The sequence below is a fragment of the Rutilus rutilus genome (genome assembly GCF_951802725.1).
Source record: "Rutilus rutilus genome assembly, chromosome: 10".
In the NCBI taxonomy this organism is placed as follows: Eukaryota; Metazoa; Chordata; class Actinopteri; order Cypriniformes; family Leuciscidae; genus Rutilus; species Rutilus rutilus.
The window spans coordinates 35910556-35936207 of record NC_140215.1 but is presented as its reverse complement, the minus strand read 5'-3'; the positions used below and the strand labels follow the sequence as shown (position 1 = coordinate 35936207).

The window sequence follows — 25652 nt, the reverse complement described above, 5'->3', positions numbered from 1 at the left end:
ATGGTATTCCAGGGTGACAATATCTAAATAAACCTTAAATGAGTGATTTTGTATTGAATTTATCTTGCTTTCATATAGCATTACGGTTCATAACATTAAAATGTTCTGTTTTACTTCAGAAATCACTGGCACAATTTACCCCAATGTATTCCCCCAAAGGCACAACTTCCCCCGCACCAGGGGCAAGTTGTGCCATGAGACCACTTTTTTCCCAAAAGCTATATTTCTGAAACAATTTATTTCAGATCCAAAGTTATTGTTCTCAGGGATGCACCACATCCTGAAATATATGTACATCCTTAAGTTGAAGGCATTACAACCATGGCCTCACTTTAAAGTCACTTTGAGTAAAAACTGGCACAACTCACCCCACTTTCCCCTACACCTGGGGCCCGTTCTTCGTACGTCGCTAACTCAGTTAGCTGGATTTGATTGTTGGCGATGTGGCATGATCTTGGATTGTTTGGTTCTTCGACGCTCATCCTGGACTTGCTGTCATAGCAACAGGTGCGCAATCTTAAACCTGCTCGGGAGCAGGCTTATTTCATGTTATCAGGATTTGACTGCGGCTTTATAAGCGGAACTGATACGGGAAGTCCAGCGCAGCGCGATAGTGCACTTTCTGAGATATATTTTTTTCTCGTGACTCGTGAGATTGTTGTTTACATTATTAATTTGTTGGAAACGCACATTTATTTTTGACTTGTCGGAGTCTGGCTTTAAGCACAAACTGTTTGCATTGCCCTAAGATTATTTGCGAGTGGCTCTTTCCTTTACACTATTGGAGATGCGGAGAACTTGATGGAAAGTGCTGTTTGTCGTGTCATTCGGAGTTTACCTGGAGCTTTTAGGTTTAAAAAACAGTTTTAGTTTTTTTTAAAGCAGGTTTTTTTAGGCTATCATAATTTTTTATGAAGATCATACAATCATGACCATGCCGATTACAGTATATGTCACTCAGGCTTCACTAACGTGATTGGTACCATAGGCTATAGCTAGACCATAGACTGCCATCAAGGCCTCAATAAGGGGAGTGAACAGAAAGAGGGTTCACAATGTAAATGTGCAGCCCAGTTACTATTGTGATTCTTAATATTCCAGATTAGTAATATTATATCAAAAAAAAAAAAAAAAGCCAGTTGACTAAAATCTTCCATATCACAAATGTGAAAGCAAAATGTAGGATCTGTGCATGACTTAAGCATTTTCAGAGATTCACATTTATGCACATTATTTGAAAGTGGTAAGAAAAGTTCCACAATTAAATATCAAGCTCACTACACTTATGCTGATCCTAACAGAACTGCATTTTTTCATAGGTGATTATGACATGTTCCTGCCTGCAGACAGGTGTTTTATGACCCCATTCCCTGACCCAAACCAGTTACAATGCAGCTCTAGCCAGGACAAGGGCACACAATGAAATTAACTTTCGCTAACTAAAGGGAAGATGTCAGTGTCTGAAAAGTCTGAGGGTTGCACACCTGACAGGGCCTGGGACATTGTTGCATGTGCCATATTACACAACATTGCCAAAAAAAAAAAAAAACACTTTTCATTAAATGTTTAATAAAAGACAAATATGCTTAGTTCCTTGAGTTTAATTTCACTTGTTCTTTGTAAGAAAAGCCAGTGGTCAAGTGCCTGCAACAAGAGATATTAGACACATGCCTCAGGCAACACATAAAAAGGAAAAGTTGGCTATACACTGCCCACCTATATAGGCCTATGTGTCCTCTGTCTTCTGTAGGCCTTTCTGTAGATGTGGAATCTTGCAACTTATATTGCAGCCATAAAGCATACAAGTATAAATTAAGTAAAGTTATTTATGCACTTGCAGGTAGGCTAGTTCCTCCATATGACAGTTATCTGAGAGGGTTTATTCTGAGAGGGCTCCTGTCTGCCTCGCTGCCTGCTGTGAGTGTGTTTGCTTCGGTGCTGTAAGCTCCGTCTTAGCCTCGTATTTCTTTGTTTTGAACCATCATTTACTACAATTTGTAGTTGTTTATACTAAATACAGCTTACCCAACATCTCAGATTGACATCGCTAGCTTCCATTACTACTAGCACAACATGCTAATTCGCTACTGCTAGCCTGTTAACGCGCCACCCGTGCGCTCAGCTGTTTTATTTATTTTTTTTTCTCTCGCGCGCTCGCGCCTTTGAGTTAATAAAAGCTCAGGTAAGTAATAATCAGTCAACAAACACGGTGAGTAATGTCTTGTCCTGTTATTGTCACCTGCACTTCATGTCACATGTTTAGCATAGACTTCTCTGTTGGCAATGTAGGATTTATATGTGATAAATGTAAGGAGACAGTTAGGCTGACAGAGAAGATTTCAGAATTAGAGACACGCATCCAAACTTTAATTGAGGATAGTAAGAGTGCTAGAGCTTTAGATACTATTTTGGATGCGCATAGCATAGTGAACTCTTTACATGATTCGGTTCCAGCTGAAGTAGAGCCTGTGCAGCCGGGCAAATGGGTGACAGTGAGGGATCGCTCTAGTCGCGGATCAAAAAACCACTCTTCCGTTCCGATTACCACAACAAATCGATTTGCCCCGCTCAGTGAAACACCCACTGAGAATTCTGTTGATTGTGCCCTAGTAATTGGTGATTCGATCACACGGAACGTGAAAATAGAGACACCAGCGAACATAGTCACATGTTTGCCGGGAGCCAGAGCGCCTGACATCAAAGCAAATTTAAAAGTGCTGGCTAATGCTAATCGTAAATTCTCTAAGATCATTATTCATGTCGGCACTAATGATGTTCGACTCCGCCAGTCGGAGATCACCAAAATTAATATTAAAGAGGTGTGTGAACTTGCAAGTACGATGTCAGGCACTGTAATTTGCTCTGGCCCCCTTCCTGTTCGCAGGAGTGATGAGATAGTTAGTAGATTGTGTTCACTGAATCGCTGGCTGTCTGAGTGGTGTCCGTGTAATAATATAGAATTCATAGACAATTGGAAAAGTTTTTGGGGCAAACCTGACCTGTTGAAAAGAGATGGTATTCATCCCTCCTGGGATGGTGCTGCTCTTCTATCTAGTAATATGGCTCATAGTCTTAGAGCTCAAACATGACAAATTGGGCACCAGGTCAGGAAGCAGACAGACTGGCTAAACCAACCGTCTGCTAGCGGCCTCGCATCACCCAGGTCAGATAAATCCCATCACATAGAGCCTCTTTCACCTAGCTATCATCATATAGAGACTGTGTCTGTTCCCCGATTTTGGAAATCCAAAAAATGTTTAAACCTATCTAAGGTTAAAAATTTAATTGATGTTCAACAAATAAAAAACAGCTATAATACAGATGAGCAAATGCTAAAGCTTGGGTTGCTGAATATTCGATCGCTTACTTCAAAAGCACTCATTGTTAATGATATGATTTCAGATAATAACCTAGATGTGCTGTGTTTGACAGAAACCTGGCTAAAACCAAGCGATTACATTACTTTAAATGAGTCCACCCCGCAAGACTACTGTTATAAACATGAACCTCGTCTTAAACGCAAAGGGGGTGGTGTTGCTGTAATTTATAGTAATATTTTCAAAACCACTAAGAAATCAAGTTTCGAATATAATTCTTTTGAAGTGTTAGTGCTTAATGTAAAAATATATAGTATAAATGATAAATCACGTTTGAGATTTGTGCTGGCTACTGTATACAGGCCACCAGGGCACCATACAGACTTTATCAAAGAATTTGCGGACTTTCTATCAGAGTTAGTATTGGCTGCAGATAAAGTACTAATTGTTGGTGATTTTAATATACACATCGATAATGAAAAAGATGCATTGGGTTTGGCATTTAAAGACATTGTAAACTCAATTGGAATTAGACAACACGTGTCAGGACCTACTCATCGTCGTAATCATACTCTAGATCTAATATTATCACATGGAATAGATGTTGATGCCGTTGAAATTCTGCAGCAGAGCGATGACATCTCAGATCATTATCTAGTCTCGTGTAAATTACATTAAGCCAAGGCTGCAAAGCCGACTCCGTGTTACAAATATGTTAGACCTATCACTTCTGCTACTAAAGATTGCTTTATTAATAATCTTCCTGATCAGTTTCATCATCTCAGCATCCCGGATAGCTTAGAAAAACTTGATATTGCAACAGAAACTTTTAACTCTCTCTTTTCCAGCACCTTAGACACACCATCTGCTCCTTTGCGCTTAAAGAGGATTAAAGAAAATAATCCAACGCCGTGGTACAACGAGCACACTCGGGCCCTTAAGAGAGCAGCCAGAAAAATGGAGCGCAACTGGAAGAAAACAAAATTAGAGGTATTTCGCATTTCATGGAAAGAGAGCTCGATTGCTTACAGAGAGGCTTTAAAAGCTGCTAGATCTGCTTATTTTTCAAACCTATTAGAAGAAAATAAACATAATCCTAGGTATTTATTTGAAACAGTGGCTAAACTAACGAAAAAGAAAGCTTCAAACACAGAAGGTTCCAAGCAGCACAGCAGTAATGACTTTATGAACTTCTTCACTTATAAGATTGATAATATCAGGGATAAAATTATAACTATGCAACCGTCTACTACAGTATCGCATCAGGCAGTGCATTGTAGTGTCCCTGAGGAAAAATTTGATTCATTCATTGCTATAGGAGAGGAAGAATTTACTAAACTCGTTAAATCATCTAAATCTACAACATGTATGTTAGACCCTATACCGACTAAGCTAATGAAAGAGATGCTTCCAGAGGTCATAGATCCTCTTCTTAATATCCTTAATTCATCTTTGTCTCTAGGATACGTACCAAAAAACTTTAAGCTGGCTATGATTAAACCGCTTGTTAAAAAAATGCAACTTGATCCTTCAGAATTAGTCAATTACAGGCCGATCTCGAATCTACCTTTTCTGTCAAAGATACTAGAAAAGGCAGTATCTTCACAACTATGTTCCTTTCTAGAAAGAAATGATATCTGCGAGGATTTTCAGTCCGGATTTAGACCATACCATAGTACTGAGACTGCTCTCGTTAGAGTAACAAATGATTTGCTCTTATCATCCGATCGTGGTTGTGTCTCTCTATTAGTGTTACTCGATCTTAGTGCTGCGTTTGACACCATTGACCACAACATTCTTTTAAATAGACTAGAAAACTATGTTGGCATTAGTGGAATTGCACTAGCATGGTTTAAATCATACTTATCTGACCGTTATCAGTTTGTAGCAGTAAATGAAGAGATGTCTTATCGATCACAAGTTCAGTATGGCGTACCACAGGGCTCAGTACTAGGACCGCTGCTGTTCACTCTGTACATGCTACCATTAGGAGATATCATTAGGAAATATGGAATTAGCTTTCACTGTTATGCCGACGATACTCAGCTCTATATTTCTTCAAAACCTAACGAAACTTACCAATTCACTAAATTAACAGAATGCATAGCTGATATAAAAAATTGGATGACTCGTAATTTCCTACTTCTAAATTCTGAAAAAACAGAGATTCTAATTATTGGACAAAAAACTTCCTCACGTAATAACCTAGAATACTGTCTAACACTTGATGGCTGCTCTGTTAAGTCTTCGTCGTCGGTTAGGAACCTGGGTGTGCTCTTTGATACCAATCTTTCATTTGAAAGTCACGTGTCTAGTATCTGTAAAACCGCATTTTTCCATCTTAAAAATATATCTAAATTACGTCATATGCTCTCATTGACAAATGCGGAACAATTAGTCCATGCGTTCATGACCTCAAGGCTAGATTATTGTAATGCTCTACTGGGTGGTTGCCCTGCACGCTTAATAAACAAACTACAGCTAGTTCAAAACGCAGCAGCTCGAGTTCTTACCAGAACCAGGAAGTATGACCATATTAGCCCGGTTCTGTCAAAACTGCACTGGCTCCCTATTAAACATCGCATCAATTTTAAAATATTGCTGATTACTTACAAAGCACTAAATGGTTTAGCTCCGCAGTACTTGAGCGAGCTCTTAACGCATTATACTCCTTCACGTCTATTGCGATCTCAAAATTCCGGCCAGTTGATAATACCTAGAATATCTAAATCGACTGCTGGCGGTAGATCCTTTTCCTATTTAGCACCAAAACTTTGGAACAGCCTTCCTACCATTGTCCGGGAAGCAGACACACTCTGTCAGTTCAAATCTAGATTAAAGACACATCTCTTTGACATAGCGTTCACATAATACATTATAGACTTCTATAATTCAATATTAGGCTGCATAGATTAGGTCAGCTGGAACCGGGAACACTTCCCATAAATCCTGATGTACTTGTTACATCATGAGAAGAATGGCATCTACGCTAATTTTAGTGTCTTTGTTTATCCCAAGGTTTTCTCGCAGCCTGCCGGATCCAGGCCGTTTCCAGATCTGATGAAGGACCTTCGCCTGGACCCGATGTCAACGCAGTGCTGAAGTGCCAACTAGTCTCTCCCTATGGAGGATCCCTTTCCCACTCTACAGATAACGCGTCGTCGGGAAAACTCAATTTGCGTATCTACCCCGAATTGATAAAATAAAATAAAATTCTGAATCAAAACTATAAGGAAACACCAGTAATTTGTTTAGGCTTGGTTTGCAGGGAATTCCAAACCTGCACACATATATTCAAACGCACATAACTATAGAACCCGTTCTTAATGCGCATTTTTTTTATTTATTTTTTTTATTTAGATAAAACGCCATCAGCGTTTCTCACAGGTTCGCGTTTAAAGTCTGTGTAGAGAGAATGGTGTCGTCTTGGCGGCCCTAATTTAAAAACAAATGATCGTTGCGACGGAAGCGAATCAATCAAAACTAACTTTAGCTGGAAAATAACTTTATTAAAGAACCGCTATAAAGCCAAAACAATCTTACGTTAAATTATACATTTATCTCTGTAAAGCTGCTTTGAGACAATCTACATTGTTAAAAGCGCTATATAAATGAAAATGAAAAATGACACTGTCCAGTGCAATGGAAACAAATGGACATTACAAAGTCTTATTCTTTCTTTCTTTTGGAAAGTTAGAAAATGTCCACTTACTGCACATATTTCAGCCACCACTTTCTTGGGAACAGATACAAGTGTTGGTGTATTGTGTAAAATTGCACAAAAGAGGAAAACACAGTGTCATTACAATGAACTACCCTGGGGAAAAATGTGATCAACTCATGGTAAAATATTTTCACATTAACATATCAGTTTTAACTTTCACAAGTCAAAGCAATTCATCATTACTCAAGATTTAACAGTTGAAATGACTATGCAGCCTTAATTTAATGCAGCAAAAATGATTTTACAGTGTAGGAGAGTAAGATATTTTCTTCTTTTTTTTTTTCTCAGCTTTTTTCTTGGTTGCTTTTATAATCAGACAACCATTTATTTAACAGTGCCTTTTATAAAATAGACTATAATATAACAAAAAATTACCATTATGTAGAATATTTTTGTACTTCACTTTTATTTGTTCCCATGTTCCAGTATGGTGACTGACATTAAAATGCACAAAGTAATTATGCAATTATTAAAATACAAAAATATAGGCTAATAAGTGATAAAAACATCTAACATGGCCACCTCTAACGGATTTAAATTGTCTGCTACTTTTTGCCAGCCCTCTCTCCTGGCTTTTGCAGACTTTGAGGTGTTCCCTGGCGTTTTGATTAAACATTAAAATTCCGAATAAACTTCGACTATTAGTTCTTGCTCTGCTGAGGAGAAAAACTGAGCGCGCTCTTTGGCCACGCTGAGCAGCCAATAGCAGCTTTGCTGATCAATGTTTCTACTATCGATACATATCCCCTTTAAACCAGCGCATGAACGCGCAATTATCTCAGATAACTCAATCCAGCGATACTAATCATATCCGGCAAGTGTGTTCGAAGAACCGAGTTAGCCAGATCATGATTCGCACGATGATATCATCTTGGATGTGTCATTTGATCTCGTGATCTGTCAGTGTCTGTCTATATTACACATAATAATAGTTATAATATTAATCTCATGATAGTAGCCTAATAGCCATATATTGTAAAAAATAATGCACCGAAAAATAAAGAAAACTTTCATAATTAGTTTTGTACTAATTTCTATACTTGAAAGAGATAAGCACATGATCTTTTATTTTGACGGAAACCGCATCAAGCTTTTATTTTGGCGGAAAACATGGATACAAACGCGTCTCATTAAACTTCTAGTAAATTGCTGTAATCGTCAACAAGGCAGATGTGGAAATAATCTGTAACTGGGTAATGGGTTCCTACACTCATAGCCAAAGTGTTTTGAAAGTAGTTCTGCTTACCGCGGACTCTACGTTAAACTTTCTCATCTCTCTCCTGATCCTCCTCACTATCCTCATCATCAGCCACTGGAGCTGATGAAGGTCCTGCTGCTGCAGAAAACATATATATCTTGACACATTTTACAGCGTCTGCTTGAAGGGCCTGTATCTATTTTTCACGCTATTTCTCTGCACATTCCTTGCGTTTCTTCTCCATCTCTCAGACTCTCTTTTGACAGATACACACTTGACACTGCACGCTCACTCAAAGCCCAGAGGGGGAGCTTTTTAAAGATGTGATTGGGCCAGCCCAGTGTCAATCAAGAAAACAACCAATGGGCCGCTGACCTACGCGTTTCATGGGCCGGTCTGTCAGTGAAAAAAAAAAACTAACGCTTACTTTTTTTTTTGACCAATGCATTACACCGGCACTAACCCAGCGCCGTCAATTAAACAAAACAAAACGAATGAGCCGCCGATGTACGAGTTTTATGGGCCGTTAAAAAAAAAAAAAAGTATGAGATGTATCGGCCCAAAAGCACGTCGGCCCACCGGGCATTTGCCCGGTATGCCAGATTACCAGTCCAGCCCTGTGGGCGGCCAATCACGTGGTGTGCTGGCGGATGGATGGAAAGTCTTTGAAGTTGGAAGTGGGTTTTGCAGTTGAATTGTTGACTGAAACTTTGCAGCAAAACTGAACTTAAAACCGAGACTCTCAACAAAAAAGAATAGAAACTAAGTAAGAAAAAGATAAGTGAGACGAGAGTAGTTAGATGGCTTGAATGAAGCGGTTTAACCCATGTTCTTCTGATCTTGATTTTGGTTCTTTTGTTTGCTCGTCTACATTACTCGTCTGTCTGGTTACTCCGTCATGGCTTCTCCATGGCTATATTCTCTAAGGCTTCTCTTGTTACTCTAAGGCTTGTTCGGGTCATAAGATTTTAAACTCAAATGTTTGTCCAGCCTCCTGGATGAGTTCTGACCAATTAGGCACTGTCTTTATTTGAGAGGGTACAGTTTAGACATGATTCCTATTATAAGCATACGAAACATTTTGCACAGATTTCAATCAAGCCATCTTTTGAATTATGAACATACGATCGTACTGATAGAAAACAAGAAACACTTTCATTCAATTACATCTAATAGTTATAACAATTGCATGATTTATATGTGATCTAAGCATGATAGTCACATATATAGGTTGTAGACATAATATAGGATTATGTAGTTGAACTATGTTTGATTATACGTCCATCAATAATTGTTTTGGGATGATTTTATGCATTTTGATATGTAAAGTCTCAGTTTGTGGTTTTAAGAGGTTTCAACCCTGGGGTCGTTCAAAGGTCTCTATAAAGAAGAAGGTCTGTTTTGTATATCTATCGGGGGATCAAACAACCTCTGCCGTTATCTTGGTGAGTCCCGAGCTGTGCCATCTATGAACCAATCAGTCTTTTCCAAAGTATCAAACGTTGATACGTTCTTCCTTTAGTTGGGCTCATCTCTTTGAAGCTGGCATAAGTTCTTAGCTGGGGGTTTTCGTTGGTTATCTCAGACTGGCTGGAGCCTGGACTTCATGGTCCTGAATGGTTGATTTTGGGTCTGGAGTGTTGAATTTTTGTGTGGAATTATGTTTGAACAAATCATCTGGTCCAAACAATCCTACACATTATATTCATATAAATAGATTAGTCTATGTGGAAATTGATTTTTTTTCTTCATCGTTATTTCTAAACCTTAACTGGTGCAAAATACAGTGCATCACAGATCACATCAGGTCATCTGTACAGTATCTGCTTGTTTTACACTCTTTGACCACCAGTTGGTATTGTGAGCAAATGAAGCCTCGAGAAATGAACCTTTTTGTGAACCACTTGGCTGAAAGGCTTCAATGCTTCATGAGGCTTCATCTCACCATCACTACAGATGAGGGGAGTTTCCAAAGCTCCAAGAGCAGTGACAGCGACTCACTGAACACTGAAAAACAACAACACAAGGAGAAAGGAGCGGCAGTCAAACGTGCCAGCATTCCCTTTCAGACCAGAGTAGTGGATCAGAGCTAGTGAAATAGAAGTGGCACAACTTACCCAAAATTAGGGGTACATTATGTTGTCACTGGGCAATTTGAGTTTAAAATAAATAAATATTAGTTTTTTTGTGCATTATCCCATGACAGACTTACTTAACATCACATTATTCAGAATGCCTACCATTCATAATATTTCCATGAAGTGAAATATCAAAAATATCACAATGTTAAATGCTGAGACTACAAATAAAGTTAGAAAAAAGAGCTTTTATTAGGTAAAGAAAATATAAAAATGTTCCATCATTGCAGTTCAACAAACTTTGTGTGTTTGCAGAGGAATTTAATCACATGAAAACAGAGCATGAAAAATTATATTTGCCACAACTATCTTTTTTTTAGTAAAATTCTACATTTTATAATTTATGGCTAATCTATCAGAAATTCACCAACAAGTATGAAATAGACAGTCAAATATAAATCTTGCTATACATTTACTTTGGCATTGAAGCAGAACTCAGCACTGAAAAAAAAAAAAAAACTCAGCCGTTTGAGGCAGCGAGTGGATTCTGACTAAATTAAACACCTCTGATTGGCCCTGATTTGCGTTCAAGAGATCAACAAACATGACTGCGATTGGCTACATTTCTCACCGCTGCAAAAATACATTGAAAATGGAAACATGAGACACACTAGAGTGTTTGCCAAATCTGTTTCGCCAACATGATATTATTACAATATATATAATATATATCAACTTTTGAGGGTGATTATTTTTTTATTTGATTTTGTGATGTTTTTTATCCATGTGTTAATTTTTTAACAAAAATTATTTGTTATCAAACATTTAATTGGCGGAGCCCCTGCAGTACCGTTGTGGACCCCTGGTTGGAGAGCCTTGGGTTGAAGAACCTGTGGCACAGAAGAAGGCAGAATGAAAGAGTGAGATGGTTTTTATGCACAAACAGTGTACAAAATTAATTGTTGAATAAACTAATAAATTAAACTTGCTGGTTGGCTGGTAACTTTAACTATATTAGTTAGTATGAACTAACAATGAAAAATACCAAAGTGTTTATTAATCTCAGTTAATGTTAATTTCAACGTTTATTAAAAAAATATTCATGTGTCTGTCAATATTATTTAATGGACCTGAACTAAACAGTTGAATTTTTAACGTTAACAAAGATGAATACTCGGGATGCACCGATATGAAAATGTTGTCAAATACCGATAACCGATAATTCTTTGTATTTGAAAGCCGATAATCAATATATTGGCCAATAAATCTAGAGCCTGATTTCAAAAACAGAAGGCTCACCATTAAAAGCCATGTCCCAAACACTTTAACATAAATCAAACAGTAAACCAGTGTAAGATTCCTTATCTTTTCAAATTAATTGTACACTCCTATGGCCAAATTTCTTTATTAATAACTAAAATGGTAACACTTTACAATAAGGTTTCATTTTGTTAGCATTAGTTAACATGAAGCAACAATGAATGAACAATACTTCAACAGGATTTATTAATCTCAGTTAATGTTAATATCAACATTTTAGCAAGGGGGGGCAAGGGCGGGGGGGGGCTTAACCCCCCCTAAGATGATCTTAAGCCCCCCTTGCGGTGATCTGAATGATGATTATGTGACTGCGCATTCGTGCAGGGTTCGCCTAAACACTTTATGAATAAGATAACAATAAACGAGAACTGTCTGAACTGTTCTCGACTTTAAGATATTAAACGTATCACACACATGTGAGAGGAAAACCTGAAGACCGTGACACCCCAAGTACGCATTGCATGACCTTTATTGCCTATCTACGGCAAGCCCTGAGGGGAAAATGCATTGCACACACACATAGAACGAGTGCCAGCACATCGAGAATGAATGCATCATAACACAATCAAACATAAGGTCTGTTAGAATTATTATTATGAGGCTACTTTTATTACCAAATCAATATTACAATTAATTAGCCCCGCAATAATTTCATAGCGCATCACTGCATAACCGACGCGCAGCAATGAAGATGTTATATTAGTCCTCATTTAAAAAACAACGTGTTTAACACGAAATAATTCTCATTTTTTTCACCATGGGCCACAAGAGAAATATTAAGAAAATAAATTAAGGTTAGGCCTATATACCGTTATCAGAACATGTTGAGTAGATTCAGCTCTCACTGGTCAGTTTTTACTTTCACTTTCTATAGTGAATAATTGAATGGGATTTGATAGTAGCCTACTTCTTCACCGACATAACTCTCGCGCAAAGTGCTCACCTTCATGGTTTAAAACGTTTTTCTTTTTCAACAATTGCGCAGAATGATGGACAACAATCACATTTCGCCCACGTCTTATCCCGTTATAAATCCCCGTCTTAAAGTGCGTGCTCTCACTTTCATTTCTGCCGTGGTCAGTAACGTTAGGCCTGTCGCTCTAAAGACTGTAACGTTAAGCTGGATCACAAACAGTACAGCTCCATCCTCGAGTAACAACGAGAGTAAATGAAGACGGCTATGTTCATTCTTACATCCATGATCCAACAACAAAACACCTCAATCGCTTAGGAGACATTTCTTGTCTACAGCGGCTCAAGCGTCAAAACAATGGAGGACTCTGTGTCCAGCTCACTCAGGGCGGGGCTATGCTCAAACTGCAGTGTCAATCAACAGTCGTGGGCGGGGCCTGTGCAATTCTACGTCACACTGCATAGAATCTTAGAACAGCTCGTTCTGAGACAGTGCTTATGATTTATTGAGATTGTAAAAAAAACACTGGGTGGATTTTTATCATATAGGGTGGTTTTGCTCACACACTGCCAACACACATTTCACGAGTTCACACTTACATATAATTTAAATGGGTAAGTTTAATGCGTATATGGCGTGCTGTCCGGAGGGAGGGCTCCGAGCTCGGAGTTCAGCCCGAACCCAGAGTACTCCCCCCGTATGTAAGTGTTTAGTACTAGAAGTGTGGAGAAGGGGTGGTGGAGGGATGCTGCAAAAACTGTCAATGGAATGAGGTGAGACTGCTGAGTATTTATACCTCTCACCATTGATTGCTGAGTGCTTTCCACTTGTGTTAATTATCTGAACGTGCTCCTCCCGAACCTTGTTAATAAAACATCATTTATGTTCAAACACCATGTAAAAGTGAATTTTGCATAATAGGTGCCCTTTAAGTCTTAAATCTTACCGTTTTCTTTAAAAAGTTAGCAAGGAGAGGGGAACATCACAGGGTTATGCTGGTGGAATGGCAATCTGCTTGCCGCAAGAGGCAGCGTCAAATGTTCCAAAACAATGTTTAGCTGCTTGCAGATGTACCTGTCTATTAATTGGCCTAATTTGCAGCAAAATCGGCCAATGCCGATTAATAAAAAATGCCAAAAATCGTCTTGATTAATCGGCCTGCCGATCAGTCGGTCGACCTCAAGACAGAAATGTTCATTATCCAAACATAATAAATGAGTTTGACTATAAAGAACTGGACTGTTTTACTGCTTACAACACAACTGTCTACAGTTAATTGTGCTTGATTGTAATTGAGGGGAGTGCTGGAATAGATCAAGTAATACTGAGTGAATTTGACCAGTTTTGTCTTATTCCTCTTCTGCAGGCATATTAATAGAAAAGAAGATCACACTACAGCTAGAAAATTACAGAAAATTAATAGCAAATTACAGTTTAGAGATCATGTGTGATCAGGAGCTTTTGAGAAATACTGGTACAGCAATCTAAGTCAGAGACCTCGGAAATTAGTTTTTGCTCAAAACTAAAATGAAAAATAATTTGTTTATAGTCCCTGCAAAGTAGAGACTTGGTGTTGTTTCCAAACAAAGGAGAAAACAACATGTTTATTAGTATCAGAATCTGCTATCGGCCAAAATATGTTTATCGGCATATCGCATATCAGCAAAAATCCAACATCGTGCATCTCTCTTGTATTGTATCTTGTAGTGTTTAGTGATGTACGAAGAACATAGGATTGAACTATTAGTCACAGTCTGGAAAAATTATTCACTAAGACAGTATATTTCACTCACCCGATTGTGTGTGTCTCACTGTTGTTTATCACAGGATGCTGTTTAATGTCACACAGAGACACTGAGGAATCAGAATAAACCCCAAATCCAGCATAGGGGGGTTCAGTGAATGTGGTGTTGAATGTGTATAAGTGTGTGAGTGTGTGTGTGTCAGAGACACTGTAGAAGGACAAAGTGCCGGCCGACACATCCACATACACTCCTGCTCTCTTAGTGGATGAACGAATGTCAGGTTTACCAGTGTATCTCTTATTATGACGGACAGAGAAACTGTCATTACTGCACCCCAGACTCCAGGATTTGTCATTCGATCCAAAACTACAATCACTCCATCCTTTCCTGCTGATCCCTTTATATGTCACTGATATTTCAACAACTCCGCTCCATTCAGCCTCCCAGTAACAGCGTCCAGTCAGACTCTCTCCACACAAAACCTGATGATACTCATCAAATCTCTCTGGATGATCAGGATACGGCTGATGCTCTAACACACGCGTCACCTTCCTGTTCTCCTCAGACAGAATTAGAAGATTGTGTGCTGTGTTTGGATTCAGTGTGAGATCACAGGCATCTGAACACAAGAAGAGAGAAACATCTAGAGCAACAAAACAAAAGTCACTAGATGAGTGTGTATGTGGGTGGTACTGGTAATCCCTACATTATAGGTAACAGATGTCACCACAAAGATGGCAATAACAAGCTTATAAATCCAACATGTTTTTTGAAAATGTAAAAGTTTTTTCAGATGGGCAGGTTTAGGGGATAGAATATACATTTTGTACAGTATAAACTCATTAAGTAAATGGAATGTCCTCATAGAACATGAAAAACCAAAATATGAGTGTGTGTGTGTGTGTGTGTGTGTGTGTGTGTGTGTGTGTGTGTGTGTGTGTGTGTGTGTTTGTAGACATACACTTTCGTAGTCCGGCTGTCATCATGATGTCTCCTCCATGATCCACACTATAAACACCAAAACACACCTTAATGTAGATAATGCTAGTGGTGGGTGATCTAAAGATTTTATATCATGATCTACTAAATAAAAAATAAAAAAACAGAGGTTCCAATTATTTGTCCAAAATCATCTGCACGCAATAACCTAGAATACATACAGAACACTTGATGGCTGGCTCAAGACAAATAAATCTAAAATACGACTTATGCTCTCAATGACAAATGCGGAACATTTCATGACCTCAAGGCTAGATTATTGTAATGCTGTTCTGGTTGGTTCCCCCCACGCTTAATAAACAAACTCCAGCAGGTCAAAAAAAGTTCTTACTAGAACCAGGAAGTATGACCATATTAGCCCGGTTCTATCAACAGCTTTTTGCACATAATTTTTTTTTTTTTTTTTTTATGAAACTTACCCACATTCAAGTGTTGATTAAAAAAAATGCATGAAGGTAGAATACTTTTTTTTTTTTTTTTTTTATTAGTAGAGGGTCAGTTCTGTCTTTTCAAAGTACATATAAAGTTGTATTAAAGTACCACTTAAAGGATAACTGTCGCCAAAATGCAACCTAGGGTCTTTTTGTTTATTTACCAGAGGCAAACTTTCGTTTAAAAGCATAATTAGAATGGAATTGCCTTTTTTAAGTTTGACCGTATTTTCGTTTTCGGTCAAATTGCCTTTTGAATGGGAGTGCTAGGGGCAGTAATATGATAGCATCAAAAATCGCTATTTTTAAAACACTAAGAAGGCTCGACACAACATGAAACTTTGAGAACATTGTTTGTGTACACAGAGTTTACTAAAAAGAAAGATTTTGAGTTTCCATCCGCCGGCATTTTGTCAGTCAAAAATAGTGTGAATGAACAGTGCGAACTGTCTCCGAATGCGAATGAACTGACTCTTAATTTTAGTATTGTTTCTTATATGAGGATCCTTTTTCAAATACAAGGTCAATCTTGATTTTCACTAACAACAAAACAACAAATTATCCGTGAATTTATATGGAACTAAGCTTTAGGAGCTTTCCATCTTTACTCTCCTCCCTGTTATGGAGATCGACTACTTTTGACTGACAAAATGCCGGCAGACGGAAACACAGTGAGTTGTTTAAAATGTTTCTTTTTAGTAAACTCTGTGTACACAAACAATGCAGTCAATGCTGGAGTTCATGTGTAGAGCCCCTGGTGATACTTCAAGCACAGTTTCATGTTGTGTCGAGCCGTCTTAGTGTTTTAAAAATAGCGATTTTTGATGCTATCATAGTCGTGCCCCTAGCACTCCCATTCAAAAGGCAATTTGACCGAAAACGAAAATACAGTCAAACTTAAAAGTGGCGTTTCCATTCTAATTATGCTTTTAAACGAAAGTTTGCCTCGAATAGATTAACAAAAAGACCTTAGGCTGCATTTTGGCGAGAGTTATCCTTTAAGTGTCAGGGTTCTGTCACTTCTGTCTAGTGCAGTGGTTCTCAATTCCAGTCCTCGGGACCCCTTGCTCTGCACATTTTGTATGTCTCTCTTATCTGACACACTCAGTTCAGTTCATGGAGTCTCTCCTAATGAGCTGATGATCTGATTCAGGTGTGTTAAATAAGGGAGACATACAAAATGTGCAGAGCAGTGGGTCCCGAGGAATGGAATTGAGAACCACTGGTCTAGTGTATTCCTTGGTTCTGTGACAGAGCTCTGACACTCCTGTTTTGTCATGTCTTTGTGTGGGCGCGCGGCTTTGAGTGTCCTTGAGCCATGTGCTCACTTGTCTGTATGCCTTGTTACATGTGCGGGGCGTGGTGTTTGGATCCCGGCACATCTGTCTAGTTTGGTTTTGGTTGGTCTCCGCGTGTTTGTCCTCTGTTGTTAGCGCACAGGATGAGCTTTCCCTTGTTCTGGTGCGCTCTGTCTTGTGTAAGAGTTCGCTTGGACCGTACGCTCTTCTGTCCGCGTGTGTTGTTGTATTTTGTGTAGCATGCGGTTCATGTTTACATCGGCCACGTGCTTTCATGTCATGTTTTGTCTTGTACTGTGTAGCACGCAGCTTGTGTTTTTCACCAGCTGTGTGCTTTCATGTTGTCATTATTTATGTGAACACGTGGCTTATGAGTGTTCTCATTGGCTGCGGGTTCATGTCTCGTTTTGTGTGAGCACATGGCTTGTGATTTTGTTTTACTGGCCATGTGCTTCTGTTTTTGTCATGTTTGGTGTGAGCACATGGCTTGTTTAAGTGTTACAATGTGGTCAGCATGCACAAAAACGTTTTCAGTAACCAATGTAACTGAAACTAAACAGCGTCTCTGCACATTGAAAGGCTGTCACTCAGTGCGCAGTTACATTGTTACGGCAACAGACTGTCTTTGAGCGAGTTATTAAACCATTCATTCAACGAATACGTTCAAAAACCCTGATTCATTAAAAGATAGATGTAATGAAACAAGGCGTTAATTATTTTAAACTTTGAGCTCCACTTTTCAAGTATCAGCTGCCCATCAATGCGTCGCATGGTTAACGCTGAAGCTTAGCTTAGCTTTAGCTTACCTCAAGGGCATCCAAGATGTAGGTGTCTTTTTTTCCGCAGTAGTTTCAATTTTGATATTTTTAGGTCAAACCGTTCTTGTCTGTCAGTCATATAATGCAGGTCTGTGGTCACTGTCTCAAAGAGCATGCACAGAGTCGAAATTAAAACAATTCCCCATCGTCCAAATTAAACAATTCCCCATCGTAAGTACACATTGATGACCTAAGACACGAAACAAGCGGTTTGTGTGAGAAAACGAACAGTATTTATATCGTTTTTACCTCTTGTAACACAGCCACGTCCAAGTGATCTGAGGGCGCGCGTGCATCCTGCTGTGTGACGTGTACGCAGACTGGTGCATAGAAATATACACTAGATGTCGCCTTGGCTACGGCATTCGTTAAGAACTGCCGTAGCCAAGGCGACATCTAGTGTATATATCTATGCACCAGTCTGCGTACACGTCACACAGCAGGATGCGTGCGCGCTGACAGACAAGAACTGACAGACAAGAACGGTTTGACCTAAAAATATCTAAATTAAAACTACTGCGGAAAAAAAGACACCAACATCTTGGATGCCCTTGAGGTAAGCTAAAACATTTAGCATTGATTCAATGCGTGACTCGCTGATTTTTTTCCCCACGGCTTCCTCGTGCTGTGGAATGCTGACCACTGACTCCATTCATGGAAAATTCCCTTAAACGATAAAAGGATGATACGACAAATATTTCGCTATCCTTAGACATGGCAACCTTTTCACAAATACTGTTTATGACTTGACCTCAAAGATAGACGCAGGTAATCGCACGCGCTCAGTCAATCTCGCTGATTCACTGTCTGTTTAGGCTTAAGTGCAAATCCACGAAGTACAAATCACCATGATAAATTCATGTAATGTCTTGTTATCATTAACCTATTTAACACATGCACGAAGTTCAAAACAAGAAGAGTAGGCTATAGCCTTAAGAAAAAATAAAACACGTGAATATTGCGGTTGCTGCGATTACTTGCATTCCTCTGCGGTTGGCTTGTCAGCACAGGCATTTGTGGATTGTGAGCAAAGCAATGTGAGTAAGGACAATAATGCATGATTGCTGTGTGTGTGGATCGCTGTGTGTGTGCGTGGATCTCTCGCGTGCATTTGTGGATTGCTTTATGTGTGTGGATCTCTTGGATCCATTTGTGGTTTGCTGTGTGTGTGTGTGTGGATCTCTCACGTGCATTTGTGGATTGATTTGTGTGTGTGGATCTCTTGCGTGCATCTGTGGATTGCTTTGTGTGTGTGGATCTCTCGCGTGCATTTGTGGATTGATTTGTGTGTGTGTGTGTTTGCATGTTCACTACTCACTACTCCTAATGTGTGTGCCCTAACTTGCAATGGGTAAAATGCAGAGGAGAAAAATTCTGAGTTTGGGTTCTTTTTTTTCAATGTTTTATGCAACATTTGATTATTCAAATTATGTAGTATTAATCTGCCTGAATCCTACTGTCAGACATATCTGGAAAACATAAAGCACTCTTTATTTGTCTCCTTATTCTGTTATTTTTATTTATGATTCTGCTTGCAATTTGTTTATTTTTTCTTGTTTACTTGTCTTTTTTGTAAATTCAACTCAAAGTTCAACTGGTGGGAAATCCCCCCATTTTCAAAAACGAAATTTAAGCCCTGCACAGATATTGACTCTGCTAAACAACCCTGTTAGTGTTTGATATACTTGAGTATCTGCAGTGGACAGTTTGGATCCTTCAGTTTGTCAGAGAGCAGCTTGACTGAATCCCCTGGGTGATTGTAGCTCAGATCCAGCTCTCTCAGGTGTGAGGGGTTTGAACTCAGAGCTGAAGACACATAACCACAGCCTTTTTCTGTCACCATACAGCCTGACAACCTACAGAGAGAAGTGCATGTGAAACTGTATTAGTGCCTGTTCAGCTCCAGCCATGTGTTACTTAAGGACAACTGTAAACTACAGCTGCCAGACAGAGAGAGACATGTCACTGACTGCTGCATGCATATCTCTAGTCAATTCAGAGTAGACTTAAGTAACTACACTAACCCTTACAGTTTATAAATGGCCTCATAACATACTGATATAATTTATTCAATATACATAATTATATCACACACTTTAACTATGTGAATACACAAATAAATGCAAATAATGGTTCTTGCCCTCTGCAAATATTTCTCATTTAAATAATCAGATTTTACTCAAAAAAGTTATGTGTACTTTGCTTAATTTGATGGTGTGTTTATGGCATAAAAAAGAAATTGTTAAAGTTTAGAGAAACAACTAATTAGTGAATGATTTTGTCATGGTTCTGGAGTTGGGTAAAAATAGCCTAATTTAGTGGTCACGTTTCACTCTTGCGCAGAGGTTTTTGAAGTCAAGCAGTCTGACACACAGATCGTTAATGGTGGGTCCATGTGGTAATTACAGTATGTCGGACAGGAAATCCAAACCTTTGCCTATCATCCATCGACTTCAAATATGGCTTATCATTTGAAACATGTAAGTAGTAGCAACTATACATGGCTGCTTGCTCTAGCGTTAACCTAGACAAATCTGCTATTACTAGGTGCATATCCAACAAAAATTAAGAAAAAAATAAATGTGAAAATCGAACCTCAATATCTGCAACTGACAGTTTGGACTCTTTAGTCCATCGGAGAGCAACTTCACTCCTGAATCATGCAGGTCATTGTTACATAGGACCAGCTCTTTCAGGACACAGTTTGAGGATTGTAAAACTGATGACAAACTCTCACAATGCTGACCAGTGAGGTTACAGACAGAAAGACTGAAAGAGAGCAAAACACACACATCAACAGTCAGTTGCAAACACACATTAATATTATGACAGACTGACTGAAAATTATCTCTTACATATTCTAACATACCTAAGTATCTGCAGCTGACATTTTGGACTCTTCAGCCCATCCGAGAGCAGCTTCACTCCTACATCCTGCATGTCATTGTGACTCAGGTCCAGCTCTCTCAGGACACAGTTTGAGGATTGAAGAGCTGATGACAAACTCTCACAGCCATGAACAGTGAGATTACAGCCAGAAAGACTGAAAGAGAGCAGAACACACACATCAGTCAAATCCTCTACAAACACACACCAACATTATGGCTCTCTGAGTGTAAATTATCTCTTATATGTTCTTAAATACCTCAGTATCTGCAGTTGACAGTTTTGACTCTTCAGTTCATCAGTGAGCATATTCACTCCTGAATCCTGCAGGTCATTGTTACTCAGGTCCAGCTCTCTCAGGACACAGTCTGAGGATTGAAGAGTCGATGCCACAATTTCACAATGCTGATCAGTGAGATTACAGCCAGAAAAACTGAAAGAGAACAGAACACACACACACACACTGTAAATTATCTCTTAAATTATCTCTTAAGCTCTCACAACACTGACCAGTGATATTACAGACAGGAAGATTAGAAGAGATGAAATTACATAAAATTAATACAATGATTAAATAGCATTAAAGATGAGTAAAGGAAGTTGCCAGTTGTCTGTCCTCAGGAACAAAATATTTTTAATTTTAGGACTCCTAAATTTGTACACAAGAGTATTTCAGAAAGTGTTTTAGTGTGAAAAGTTAGGGGTAAATTTGAATTTAACCCTCTTGCTCGTTTTTTTTTTAGCAATGAAAATAAACACTAAATGCTCTGTTAATTTTGATCTTTCATTTTCGTGTAATACATCAATCGATCCTGTTCAGTTTCAATTTTTTTTTCTGTATACTCACAATAAAAATAAAGTGTTTTGCTTTTTGACAAATAAAGAAAAATTAACATGATGCGATTTCTGCCTTCTCTCTGTCAGTAAACTACCATTTGTAACGCGTTCGAAAATGATCTATAACTCCGCGAAAATTCAGTCAAACAGGCAAACAGACCCACGGGCATAAAGCTTGAGATCGCATCTTTTAAATGAAGTAATTTATATAAAAAAACAAATATTCTCAGCTTCTGTAATCTGTATAAAAAGAGAGCGACTCCAGTCGAGCTCATTACGAGCCATTCAAAAGTAATTTGACCACTCCCCGGAGAGCGCGTGCTATTCAAATGCAAATTCTGAGAACCATTTCAGTCTGTGAAACGCCCCCACATCAGCTGTAAACAAAGCGCGTCGCAATCGAGTGAGGCATAATAGCCTACCTTATGGAGAAAAGTTTCCTCAGAACAGTGCTGATATGAGGAGCAATATCTCCTGATATGAGGAGCAGATCCCGCTGAGGAGTGAGGTAGGCTGTTTTCTTTTCTCAAGTGTTGATGTGGAATAACGTTATGGAATAACGTTAGTGTAGGCCTATGCAAACCGCAAAAAGATGAATCGCATTTCTATAATATGACTTGCCTTTCTGTGAGATGAATGAAGGGTACATATTTGTAAAGACTGTTTAGCCTAAATATGAATCGCGCGTCTGTGTGTGAAAGAATAAACTGCTTTGCTATAGCCTACTGAGATGAGTCAAAATCGACTGGAATATGTTGAAATAAAATGTATTTGTATAAGCAACGTATTAAACTGCAAAGTAACATTTATATGCCCTAATATTTCATAAAAACAACGTTACAGTCAGTCACTTGTTGACTAGATTTGGGTACAGTTTTTAGGCTACTGTAGAATATACTGCCACATCAAATAAGCTATTGTTTAGCAATTTCTGCTCATATCTAACGTATATATATATATATATATATATATATAACTATATTATTTATATATATTATATATATTATATATATATATATATATATTTGCTATATTCAAACTAATGAATACATATGATAAAATGTAGGCCTATAATCTTTTTTCTTTTTCTTTTTTACAAAGAAAGAGTACACTTGAAATATTGTTGAAATTGTAATTATTGTTGTAATTGTAACATTTTTAATAAAATAGCAAAACATATTTACAAGATAGATGTAAGCGAAATCTTAAATGGTCAATATAAGTCTTCTTCTAAATACATCTTTTGTCCTTGCATTGTGGCTCAGTCAGTGTCACACCTGAATGAATGGCTAATTATGCAGAGTCATTATGCAGAGTGGGTGGGACATTGTAATCTAAGGTGTAAACTACTCCTCCCCCTCGCATATTGGCTTTCCAAGCAAAACCTGTTTTACACCATTTAAATCAATGTATTTTTTTTTTGTGAACGATAAAGCAAGACTATTTTCACATAATTTTGAAGCTAGAACACAAAGGGACAACATCCATTAGTCAAAAGTCTTGTGGACACATATTTAATATGTGTTTTGTGGTCTTAATTCAGCAACTTTCATTTAAATTTTTTCCAATAACCACGCATAAACATTATTCTCTTAAAAATACAAACATCTACATACACGTTGCTCGCATATTATGGTAGCCCTGTTTGTGCTATATAGAGTGAATTTACACCTTTGCCATTAACATGTTTATAAATAACTGAAAAAAGCACAAATGTCAGAGCATGTCAGAACATCTCAAGGACCCCAAAAACAGCTTGGTCCCCAGAGGGTTAATGATGGAGAATAAAAAACTGAAAATAATGTTCTATCGTTGGCACCAATAGCCTTGCAGGCAGCTCGGGTGACCCGAATTTGTTTTCTGGATCATGGTGTCACAGATATCCAAGGAAGACAAAGAAAATGACAAATAACAACAAGGTTTATTTACATAACTCAGAACTTAATAACAGACGATGAACTGAAACACAGCCAGGAACTAAATACAAAGAGACGTTTCACTAAAGGATGAACAGCTGTGGTGAATGTAGTTCGGGAAAGTGGCGGGAAACTAGAACAAAAGAACACAGGAAGAGTGAAAGCCAAAACAAACAGAACATGACACTGACAGTTCTCCTGGACCTTGTGCTGTAACGGAACAACGAAGGATGTCCGGAGGGCGATCTGGAGGGCGGACCCAGAGCCTGGCAGTGGTGACAGCCCACGGTGGAGATGAGGGAGGAAGGCGCCAAAATGTTGACGGGACTGCCGACATCTGGGGGACGACCGACGGAGGCGGAGGTGGTTGATCCCAGGGCACATCGGAGGACTAGGCGCAATCGCTGCAACGACAGTCAGAGGAAGAGCCAGAGTACCCAAGGACTGAGATGATGCCGATGTGACCGTGGAGAAACAGAGCGTAGCGGAAGATCTGCAAGTCCGTGATAGAGTTGGTGTGGCAACTGACCAAGGGGGAGGGAGCCCAGTTGAGTCAAAAGGCCAAGGGGGTCTGGTGCAGCCAAAGGTAGGAGGAGCCAGAGCGGAGCAGCCAGGTCGATCAGGTAACAGATCCACTCGCTCAGGTGCTGATGGAGGTTGCTCGACCTGAGGCTCGATGTCACAGCATAGCGATTCCGGAGATGGTGAAGGGCTGACAACCTCCAGCAGAGGAAGGGCTGGAGGACTGGCTGAGAAGGGTGGTGACGGAGGCAGATGGAGACTTGACAGGGTTGCAGGTAATAATATGGATTATTATAGAATTTAGCCCAAACCCAGAGTTATTTCCCAGTATCCCAGGCTGGATATGGGAACCAGCCGAGAGTATGGAGTCGAGGTGGTGGACGGATGCAGAAAGCTGCTGTGGTAACTAGGTGAGTCAGATGTCTGTCTAATATACAGTATATATGTGACCGATCACGGAAAGCAGGGACACAAGTCGGTTCTGGGGCATTTTGAGTTATTCACAGATTCTGAAAGTGTAGTCTCCAAGCTTTCCAACGACGTGTAACACATGGAAATCTGATAATATTTGGAGAAGTTGTGGCCATTTAAAGGTAGGCACTCAAAAAAGCTCAAAGGGAAGAAAACGGCCTCTAAAGATTGTGCAGTTCTCACCTCTCTCTGCTTCTGGGAGTGACAATAGGGCTCATTTACATATCATTTAGATAAGCCATACCCCCTGTAAAGCTCCCCCTGTAAAGCACAGGGGGGAGCAAAAAGGTCAGGAAAATGTGCCATCAAAAAAAAAAAAAAAGTTTGCAAACAGGTAATATATAAATAAATGTCTCTTAGCATCTACCGATAAAACTGTATAGGCAACTCTTATGTACACTGAATAAAAAAATAAGATAAACTCTAGAGAATGTTCAAATCAAAAACAGGATGTGCTATGTGATTATATATATATATATATATATATATATATATATATATATATATATATATATATACAGTATATGAGTATGAATCAGAATCAGAATAGATTTTATTGCCATTGTCAATGAAAGGTTTCACAGACTAGGAATTTTCTTCAGTGTACTCGTGCAACATGAAACATAAACTTTTGCTAATGATAAATAATAATAAATAAACTATGGAAATAGGCATAGGCGTAATTTGCGGCTGGGACGGATGGGACATGTTCCCACCACTTTTTGCCAGGGTCGATATTGTCCCCACCACTTTTTAAAACATCTCGCGGCACGAATGTACCAATTCTACAAATAAATAAAACATCTCCAGTTAATTGCCAGAGCATTCATTTCGTTCGTTTTTTAAATAAGAGACTGTCTAGCGCTGAAATGTGTTTTTTAAATCAAGTGATCAAAGTGTTCGTTGCCGCTGCGATCAGTGGCGCGGATACAGTGTTTTCTTGTGTGGCTCACGCACACGCCACACTGTCTTCACTCGGATGTCCCTGCTTGATATACAACCACTGATGAACATAATCAGTTTTGATGAGAGAAAAAAACAATACGAGAAAAAAAAACCTATACAAGGGCGGATTAGAACCAAGAACCTCTGACACCGTTGGCAAAAGATCTACCACTGAACCATTAAGATACACATTAGTTAAATAGGTGGATCTCTCACTGACAACATTACATCTCA

The 25652-nt window shown here is 38.8% G+C and overlaps 1 protein-coding gene across 2 annotated transcripts in view; it reads right to left on the bottom strand.

Moving 5' to 3' along the window:
• Positions 1–10545: 10545 nt before the first annotated feature.
• The window catches only part of LOC311298678 (uncharacterized protein), a 57497-nt gene continuing 42390 nt past the window's right edge, over positions 10546–25652 (bottom strand). For both annotated transcript variants that reach the window (XM_084421801.1, XM_084421802.1), the window contains 7 exons: positions 20987–21160; positions 20711–20884; positions 20437–20610; positions 19527–19697; positions 15257–15303; positions 14344–14914; positions 10546–11207 (listed from right to left, as the gene is read on the bottom strand). In XM_084421801.1, the coding sequence (XP_084277927.1) occupies positions 11135–11207; positions 14344–14914; positions 15257–15303; positions 19527–19697; positions 20437–20610; positions 20711–20884; positions 20987–21160 (1384 nt within the window). In that variant the 3' untranslated portion in view covers positions 10546–11134. The remainder of the gene's footprint in view (positions 11208–14343; positions 14915–15256; positions 15304–19526; positions 19698–20436; positions 20611–20710; positions 20885–20986; positions 21161–25652) is intronic.